The 9,882-nt window shown below is 49.8% G+C and overlaps 1 protein-coding gene across 6 annotated transcripts in view; it reads left to right on the top strand.

Moving 5' to 3' along the window:
• Positions 1-1,490: 1,490 nt before the first annotated feature.
• The window catches only part of Cep164 (centrosomal protein 164), a 70,601-nt gene continuing 62,209 nt past the window's right edge, over positions 1,491-9,882 (top strand). For 4 of the 6 annotated variants that reach the window (XM_029543157.1, XM_029543158.1, XM_029543159.1 and 1 more), the window contains exons 1-2: positions 1,514-1,654; positions 8,116-8,234. In XM_029543157.1, the coding sequence (XP_029399017.1) occupies positions 8,153-8,234 (82 nt within the window). In that variant the 5' untranslated portion in view covers positions 1,514-1,654; positions 8,116-8,152. Of the gene's footprint in view, positions 1,655-1,819; positions 1,879-8,115; positions 8,235-9,882 lie in introns of those variants that run through there. The other 2 variants (XM_021206163.2, XM_029543156.1) reach the window with 2 other exon arrangements.

The following is a 9,882-nucleotide window of genomic DNA, read 5'->3' as shown; positions in this document are numbered from 1 at the left end:
CCTCCTCCTCCTCCTCTTCTTCCTCCTCCTCCTCCTCCTCCTCCTCTTCCTCTTCTTCCTCCTCCTTATTTTTGACTTTTTCCTGACAGGGTTATTCTGTGTAATAGCCCTGACAGTCCTAGAACCCATTTTGTAGACCTGTCTGGCCCTGAACCCACAAAGATATGACTGTCTGCCTTCTGGGCACCGTGAATAAAGGCATTGGGATTAAATGTGGTTCAGTCACCACTATCTAGCTGCTTTTTCAAAAAATATTTTATTATTTTATGTGTTTGAGTGTTTTGCCTGCAGGTATGCCTGTGTACCACATGTTTGTGTACACATGTGTGTGTCTGGTGTGGGTGGAAGCCAGAAGAGGTGTTGGATCATCTGGAACTAGAGTTTCTGCTGGTTGTGAGCTGCCATGTGTATGCTGGGAATCAGACTCTGGTCCTCTGGCAGAGCAGCAGGTGCTGGCAGCCGCTGGGCTGGCTCTGAAGCCTCAGATGGCAAGTTCTTGTGTGTAGGAAGCTATGGGCAGTGTTTAGTTATGTCTGTGGTCATGATATGGTGACCCTTGGCATCTCTTCCACGTCTGGTCCATTGGCCCCTTGTGGTGATGATGAGGAGCAGTGATTTTATTTTTCCCCATCTGTGGTGAGAATAAAGGAATTGCAGAAAGATTTGACGTTAAACATGAGAAACACATCCTGATATCTGATCTATAGTAACAACACTCTCAATTTCTCCTTGTCGGATTAGACTCTAGCGGCGTGGGAACTCGTTTTTAAAGTTAAGTAGTAGAGTTGGAGAGATGATGGTTCAGCAGTTGAGAGCTCTAGCTGTTGTTCTTGCAGACGACCTAGGTTTGGTTCCTAGCACCCACAAGGTGGCGCACTACTGCTTACAACTCCAGCTTCAGAGGGTGCAGTGCCCTCTTCTGGCCTCCATAAGTATCAGGCGTAATGTAGACAAAATAACCATATACTTTTTAAATTTTTTTTTGAGACAGGGTCTCACTGTGTAATCCAGCTGGATTGGGACTCATTATATAGACCAGACTAGTCTCAAACGCACAGAGATCTGTCTGCTTTGTGCCCCAAGTGGTGGGATTAAAGGCTTGTTTTTATCAGATCCCGGGCCACACATAATACATTAAAAGGAAAAAGTTAGTAGGCAGCTCTCTGGACAACAGAGTCATCTCTCCAGCCCCTTCATAGTTCTTTTATTAAGGGCCCAATCAATAGGTTGACCATTGATAATAGATTACTATTAATATTATGAATGCTTCCTTTCGTCTGCGGGAGAAATTTTCTTATCTACCTTCAGGTCTCTCTTTTTAACCTCTTTGTGGGTGGGAGTGGGGTTGTGCTGATTCACTATTTTGAACTACAACTTTCAGGATGCAACGGGCAAAGCCTCGTGGGGACCTTCAACCAATCCAATGCCAACGCTCTCAGTCAGCGACCTATTGGCTCTTGGTAGAGGCGGGCCTCTCAGTTGCTAGGCCGGTGCCTTTCCGGAAGTGGTTGCTGGTCGCTGCAGGGCAACACCCCGGCGTCCCTGGAAGCGGGGAGCCGGACACCCCGGCGTCCCTGGGAGTGGGGGGGTGCCGGGATGGTGCTGGGGAGGAGGCGCAGAGCCATCGCCCCGGAAATCCCCGGATCGGGGACAGGTGAGCTCTCCTCCGAGCCAGGCTTGGTGGCGTGGCTGGAGTTTGCAGGGAGCTGAAGCGTTGTGAGGTGTTGCTGCGCGGGAACTGAGCCGGGAGAGAGGAGAGCCCTGCGGCGAGCGGGGCCTGGCTTTCTAGCCTCTCCTGAATCTATACCCTACCGCCACCGCCCAACCCTTTCCTGGGCTATCCCAAGCTCAGCCAAGCGCTTGGCATCTCTCGGCCAGGTGGGCAGGAGAGGAGGTTTGGGGTTTTCTTTGCACTGATTCAGGAATCTCCGCCCGGAACCGCTGCCCTCTTCTTGGCCTCGGTGATTCGCCCTCGCGCGTCTGCCAGCTCAGCCCTCTGCAGGCCCCTGCATGCTTCTCTCCGCACTCCATCTCTGGATCGCGACTAGAGCTTCCAGTTAACCGGTTGCGCTGGGAAGTACTTGCTGCCTAGCCAGATAGATACCTTTCTCGAGCTTAGATGTGCTTGCGGATCATCTCCAAACCTCCCCTTGGACCTTTTCTCAATGTCTCCCATGTTTCTTGTCTCAGTGGAGAACTTCCTCAGTCACTTAGCCCACTCTACGCTGAGAATTCATTCCGCTGTCGGCAGTAGTCATCTGGCATGCCTCAGATTCTAGGCAGTCGGCTTCTTGGCCTAAAATCACAGTCCTCTCTGCTTTCTCTCTTCTCTTCCTTCACCTAGACGCGAGATGCTATTCTCCTGCCCTCAGGATTAGCCCCTTTTCATTCAGGTAGCCACTGGCTTGGTTCATAATTTCTTGGCTGCGCTTTCAGAATAACTACCTCTGATTTTGCCCCCTTTCTGATTGATTCTTGTGCAGCTGTCAGTCACCTTTCCGAACGGTAACTCTCACCCCTCCAACCTTCTTGATGAAATCCCCATGGCAGCCCCTTATGAAGTCCCGCATACAGCTTCAGCCCTCTCCAGCCCGTACTCGCTGCTCCTTGCCTCCCATTCAAGCAGTCGCTGTATTTGAAAAGTGGGGATAGTAATCCTCTAGCTGAGAGACTGGGGTGGGACGGTGGCGGATAAAGCCCCTGGTACAGTCCTGCCTCTTACAAGCGTTCGGGGGAAGTGTGCGGTTAGTCCAAGTTTTTTGTTGTTATAATTAATCCTTACCCCTCCAAGCACATTTGTGCTCCCCCCTCCCCTTCGTCCCTCCTTACACACACACACACAGACACACACAGAGTCACACACAGACACACACACACACCTGGAGTTGTTGTTTTGCAATACTAGGGATTGAACTCAGGGCATTGCACATGCTAGGCAGGCCCTAGTAGCCACTCCGCCCCATCAAGCCTCTTTGCCTCTGTTCATGGTGTTCCTTCCGCTTTAAATGTCCTGGCTTTAGGGGCCGGTGAGATAGCTCAGTTGGTAAAGTTCTTTCTTTCTAAGTGTGAGAACCTGAGTTAAGTCCCTTGTAAAAAAAAAAAAAAAAAAGCCAGGCCTGGTGGTCCCTGCTTGTGGTCTCAGTGCTGGAGACCTAGAGGTAAGGGGATCCCTGGGGCTGGAGTTACAGGTGAGCTGCATGCCACAGATTCTAACCTGGGTGCTGGGAACTGAACTTAGGTCCCCTGGAAGGGCACCAGGCGCCCTTACCTTGAGAGCCGTCTTTGCAGCCCCAGCCACTCTGATTTCCCTCCTTCCACTCTGGTCTCCATTTCAGCCTGTGTGGGAAAAGCGCTTTTGAATTTGCAGCTCTCTCTCAATGACAAAGGTCACATCTTCAGCATGGCTTTGTTTTTTTTTTTTTCCTTCCTCTGCAGCAACATTTCTGGCATTTTCTGGCATTTTCCTGATTGCAGGAGTCTCCTGCTGTAGGGCCTTTGCACGTGCTGCTGCTTCTGTTGTTGTATAGGTCAGAAGACAACTTGAGGACATAGTCCTTTCCCTCCACCGAGCCATCTTGCTAGTTTCCCCACTCCCATCCTTTGCTCTTTTTCTCTTTTCTTTTCTGTTCTTGCTGTTGTGGTGTAGTGGTAGTATTTATTGGTAGTATTTATTTATTTATTTATTTGTGAGGTAGGTTCTTATATAGCCTTGGCTGGCCTGAACACCTGTGGTTGAGGATGATCTTGAACTTGGAATTCTTTTTTTTTTTTTTTTTAAAGATTTTTATTTATTATATGTAAGTACACTGTAGCTGTCTTCAGACACTCCAGAAGAGGGCATCAGATCTCACTATGGATGGTTGTGAGCCACCATGTGGTTGCTGGAATTTGAACTCGGGACCTTTGGAAGAGCAGTCGGAGCTCTTAACCACTGAGCCATCTCTCCAGCCCTGAACTTGGGATTCTGTTTGCACCTCTCAAGAGCTGGGATGCTGGTCATGCTTGTGTCTCCATACCTAGTTTAACACTGATACTCTTATCTGGAACTGTCTGGCTAAGCCATAGTTGCACAGGGGAGTCATGACTGAATCTGCTCAATCACTATTGCACATCTAGTGCCCAGAGGGAAACTTGATCATGAGTGACCTCTATGGGCTGTTGGCGAGGTACTTCTGACTGTGCACTTCTGCCTTGCATCTCTTTACCCTCTTGGCCTCTCCTTCCTTGTCCCTGAAGGGAGGAGAGGCACGGTATAGTTCAGCCCTAATTTATTTTGTTTTCCCGGCGGAAGATTTGTCTGAAATTTAGGAAATCTATGAATTCAGATTTTCCACCTACTTCCTGGACTGTAGGTTTTTGTTAACAGTCAGGCATCCTGGTTTGTTTCCTATTGCTGTTAAAAACACCATGACCAAAGCAGCTTGGGGAGAAAAGGGTTTATTTCATCCTATAGTCCATCATGAAGGGAAGGGATGTCAGGGCAGGAAGTGAAGCAGGAGCAAAAGCAGGAACCACAGAAGAAGAGGCAGGGATGGAGGAAGAGGCAGGGACCATAGGGGAAGAGGCAGGGACCATGGAGGNAGAGGCAGGGACCATGGAGGAAGAGGCAGGGACCATGGAAGAAGAGGCAGGGATGGAGGAAGAGGCAGGGACCATGGAAGAAGAGGCAGGGACCATGGAGGAAGAGGCAGGGACCATAGGGGAAGAGGCAGGGACCATGGAGGAAGAGGCAGGGACCATGGAAGAAGAGGCAGGGATGGAGGAAGAGGCAGGAACCATGGAAGAAGAGGCAGGGACCATGGAGGAAGAGGCAGGGATGGAGGAAGAGGCAGGGACCATGGAAGAAGAGGCAGGGACCATGGAGGAAGAGGCAGGGACCATGGAGGAAGAGGCAGGGACCATGGAGGAAGAGGCAGGGACCATGGGAGAAGAGGCAGGGACCATGGAGGAAGAGGCAGGGACCATGGGAGAAGAGGCAGGNGGGACCATGGAGGAAGAGGCAGGGACCATGGGAGAAGAGGCAGGGACCATGGAGGAAGAGGCAGGGACCATGGGAGAAGAGGCAGGGACCATGGAAGAAGAGGCAGGGATGGAGGAAGAGGCAGGGACCATGGAGGAAGAGGCAGGGACCATGGAGGAAGAGGCAGAGACCATGGGAGAAGAGGCAGGGACCGTGGAAGAAGAGGCAGGGACCATGGAGGAAGAGGCAGGGACCATGGAAGAAGAGGCAGGGATGGAGGAAGAGGCAGGGATGGAGGAAGAATGCTGCTTGTTTTACTGGCTCCCTCTTTGTGGCTTGCCCAGCTACTATTATTTTTGTTTGTTTGCTTATTTTTTTAAATTAATTAATTAATTAATTTATATGTAAGTACACTGTAGCTGTCTTCAGACACTCCAGAAGAGGGCGTCAGATCTTGTTACAGATGGTTATGAGCCACCATATGGTTGCTGGGATTTGAACTCTGGACCTTTGGAAGAGCAGTCGGGTGCTCTTACCCACTGAGCCATCTCACCATATTTTTGAGGCAGGGTTTCTCTGTGCAACAGAGCCCTGCTTGTCCTGGATTCCCTTTGTCGTTCAGACTGGCCTTGAACTCACAGAGATCTGCCCGTTTCTACTTCTCGCGCTGAGATTTAAGGCATGCACCACCAGACCCAGCCCTTGTTTTTTTTTTAGTTCTTTTGAGATGGGGGGGGGGAGTCCCTCTATGGCTACCCTGTAACCGAAACACACTATATAGAACAGGCTCCACCTGCCTCTGCCTCCCTATTGCTGGTATTAGAGGCACGTGCCACCACACAAGCCAGTCCGATGGAGGCAGCTCCTCAATTTGAGGTTCCTGCTTCCCCGGTGACCCTGGTTTGTGTCACATTGACAGAAACTAACCAGCACTTGAGGCTTGTTTGTTGTTGTTTTCCAGCGAGGACAGCCGTTGTTCCTGGCTAATGGTTTCTGCAGATGCGATGTGGGCACAGGCCACACCTCTCAGATGGCAGTTTCTCAGGTTGCGTGAAGAGGTCAGCTCAGTTTGATAAGTGCTAGTTCTTGTTTGGGTCAGTCCTCTTGTCTGTAGCCTTTCCTTGTCTCCCCCCCTCTCTAAGTAAGAGGATTAAGGACTCAGGTGACCCGCTGTGTCCTGGTTTCTGTCCACCCCCACCCCGCACTGATTTTCAGAGTGAGTGGCAGCCAGGCCTTGTCAGTCTCTGACCAAGAGTAGAGGCATAGACGTGGTGTCTGACAGTGGCCTGGCTTCTGAGAGGGAAACCTTTTCTCTCAGCTTAGATATCACAGGGAATTCATTCATTCATTCATTCATTCTTTCTTTCTTTCTTTCTTTCTTTCTTTCTTTCTTTCTTTTTTTTTTTAAATTTTTCTTACTTGGAGGGGCATGGTGGGAATGAGAGGGGCAGAGTCTGGTTTTCTTGGAGGTCCGGTGGACTGAAGGTGGTCTGAGTGTCAGGATCCCAGAAGGCCACAGGAACAGGTCTTGATAGGTTCCCTATTGCTTCCCAGAGGTCCTTCTGTATGGATCTGGGATAGAGTCACGGTCACCAGCCTCAGCCGTTACTGAACACTCCGCCCGCAGGCCTGGTCAGGCTTGGCCTCTATGATGGGCAGTAGGGGTGGGGGTGGGGAGAGGAGTGTCTTCTTGCTGGAGAGGAACATTGCCTGCTCTCTGGACCACCTGGAATCGTCAGAGGTGTTCACGTGGACAGGAGAGGCCAGGACCTGCTGTGCCGGTCACTCCTCAGGTGGCCCACTCAGGCGGGGAGAGCTGAGACATCCTATTTGTTTCATTAGGTTCCATTGCGGGAGCTGCTGTGGGGAAGGTCAGTAGAACCCTGGGGCCCAGAACTGGAGGGGAGACTACGGCAGGAAAAGAGGGACAGCCCCAGCATCGCATGAGGATCACCAGCACTGCAAACTAGCAAATAAAATAACACGCAGATAAGGTCCTTCCTAGTTCCGGCCTTGCGCGTGCCTACCACCCTTTGTCTTCATTTGACGGACGGAGTGAGAACTCCGATTTCTGTTCCTTTGGTTGGTCAGGTCAGGACCCCACCCCAGTGACCTCACTTAATGTTGACTCTGTCTTAAAGGCCTTACTTCTTATTAAGTCAGATCATCAAGTGTTTTGGAGGGACACTGTCCAGTCCATCTAGATCCCTTCTCTTCCCTTCCTCCCCGATGCTCTCATTAAGCCTAATAGCTCTGTGTCTTTGTCCCCTTCCCACCTTGGCTTCTTCGGCCCGGTTTAGGCCCTCATTAACTTTCACTGGGATGGGAGCCTTCTAGGGTGCTCTTCCTGACACCATTTTCTTATTTATCCAATTCAGCCATGCAGGTCTTACCAGAGTTTCTGTCCTAAGTAAAATGCCACCCCGTGTAGTTTTTCTCTTCCCAAAGCCCTCAGCTCTCCTCAGTCTTCAGTGGTCTTCTTTTCTTAGGGCTCCCAGGGCAGGTGCTGACCACACACTGACTCCTGGCCCTGAATTGCATGCTGGGGATGGGGGGCACCGTTGCCTGTGGCTGCCTCACTGTACCCTGGGGTGTGCTGATGCCCGAGGCTCTGTGCTTTTGGGGTCACTGGGGTTTTCTGGTGTAGGTGTACTACAGGTTTGGGATAGTCTCCTGTTTGAGGAGGAATACAAAGTTGAACTCTTTAGAGGTTTATTTATTTTACGTTTTTGCCCGCATCTGTGTATGTGCACCATGTGTATCCTTGATACAGACAGAGTCCAGAAGATGGAGTCGGATTCCCCGGATCTGGAATTTCAGAAGGTTGTGAGCCACCTTGTGGGTGTTGGAGAATTGAACCCAGATCCTCTGCAACAGTAGCCAGTGCTTCTAACCACTGAACTATCTCTCCAGTCCTCAAGTTTAAACACTTTAGAGAGCCAGGCTTCAGGATGTCTTGTGGTGCAGCGTGTGTTCTGTAACTTTGGGCAGGGGCATGACGGGGCATCACCCGGGCACAGAGCCTATGAAGCTCTGAGCTGCAGGCAGGGACCTCAGCCATACTGGTGTGCAGCGTCTGGTGTGACCCAGATGGCTCTATGACCCAACTCAGCTGTCCCTTCCCCAGCCAGCTCACTGATTTTCTCTTTGGATAGGGTCTCTGGGATCGAGATAGTTACGCCAGGCTGAACCATGGCTAGACGGCCCATCCTCTTAGGTGACCAGCTGGTCCTGGAGGAAGATTCTGATGAGACCTACGTTCCCAGTGAGCAAGGTAAGAAACTTGAGGAGGGTTGGAATCGTTCTTTGAGCACAGACATTGTAATTGATTTACTTAAACACATCTTTTATAAATTATTTTATGTGTATGGGTGTTTTGCTTGCATGCATATCTGTAAACCACTTACATGCAGTACCTGAGGAGGCCGAGAAGGGGCATCAGATCCCCTGGAACTGGACTTATAGATGCTTGTGAGCCACCATGTAGGTGCTGGGAATTGAACCTGGGGTTCTTAAGAGCAGCCAGTGCTCTTAGCCACTAAGCCCAGCCTCCTGGTTTGCTTTTGCTCTCCCAATACAGAGTTGGTCCATGCACAGGGCTAATCAATATATTGGGGTTAGATCAGAGGTGGGCAAACTATAGCCTTTGGGCCCAAGTTGACAGCTTGCCTGTTTTTGTCAATAAAATTTTATTGGAAGACAGCCGTGTTTATTTCTGTGTCACCTGTGGCAGTCTTCATGTTTTGATAGCAGTGTCAAATAACTGTAATAGATTTACAACCTTCAAAGCCCACAAGAGTTACTATCGGACCAACTTTATAGAAAATGTTCGCTGACACTGGAGGTCAGATTGGTTTTAAATGAGATACAAGTGTAGGGGATATTGTGAAATACGGCATGTAAATCCAGTTTCTTTAGAACAAGCTAAGGCTGGCTGGCATGTTGGCACTCCCTGTAATCCCAGCACTCAGGAGGCTGAGGCAGGAGGATGGCTACAAGTTCAAGGCCAGGGCTACAGAATGAGTTGGGGGGGCTAGGCTGAGCTACACAGTCTCAGTGACAACAACAAAAAGAACAAGGTTGTGGCTCTGTTGGTGGAGTGCGTGCTCCTCATGCATGGAGTCCTGGGTTAGTGTCTCATAATTCAAATGTGACCGTAAATCTCAGTAGTGGGCGGGGGAGGGGCAACAAGGGAGCCTTGGGAGTCACTGGGCTGTGAGTTTAAGGCCTTTCTTAAAACGGAAAAAAGAAAAAAAAAGGAGCATTATTATTATTGTTTTGTTTTGTTTTGTTTTGTTTATTGTTTTTTTGAGGCAGGGTTTCTCTGTATAGCCCTGGCTGTCCTGGAACTCACTTTGTAGACCAGGCTGGCCTCGAACTAGATCAGGAACTAGATCAGGCCTCCAGACTTGGTGGCAAGCACCTTTACCTCTGAACTATCTTGCTGCCCTGACTCCCACTTCCTTCTGTGAGATCCAATTCATAGCAATCCTCCTGCCTCAGACTCTCAAGTGCTGGGAATCACAGACTTGAGTCACCAACCAGCTGTGTTTTTATTGTTTATTCTTTGGCATTAGGCATGGAACCCAGACACTCAGGCCACACTGTACCACCGAGCTGTGTGCCCGGCCTCCACCTATGTCTGTGTACATACTGTGTGTGCCTCTGGTGCCCACTGAGACCAGAAGAGGGGGCCGGATGCCCTCAAACTGGAGTTCAGTGCTGAGCCATTCCTGTAGTCTATGGTTTGTCCTCTTTCTGTTGTCTGTCAGTCTGTTGATGATGGGCCTCAGTGTTATGTACGTATCACAGTTAAAAAAGCCTGCTCCACCAAAAGTAGAGTTGATTTCTCCCATATTCTAGTTTGTTTGTTTGTTTGTTTATTTATTTATTTATTTATTTATTTATTTATTTATTTATTT

Source organism: Mus pahari, chromosome 10, assembly GCF_900095145.1.
Source record: "Mus pahari chromosome 10, PAHARI_EIJ_v1.1, whole genome shotgun sequence".
Lineage (NCBI taxonomy): Eukaryota > Metazoa > Chordata > Mammalia > Rodentia > Muridae > Mus > Mus pahari.
Note: the sequence above shows the minus strand (reverse complement) of the source record. Positions and strands in the feature narration are given on the sequence as shown.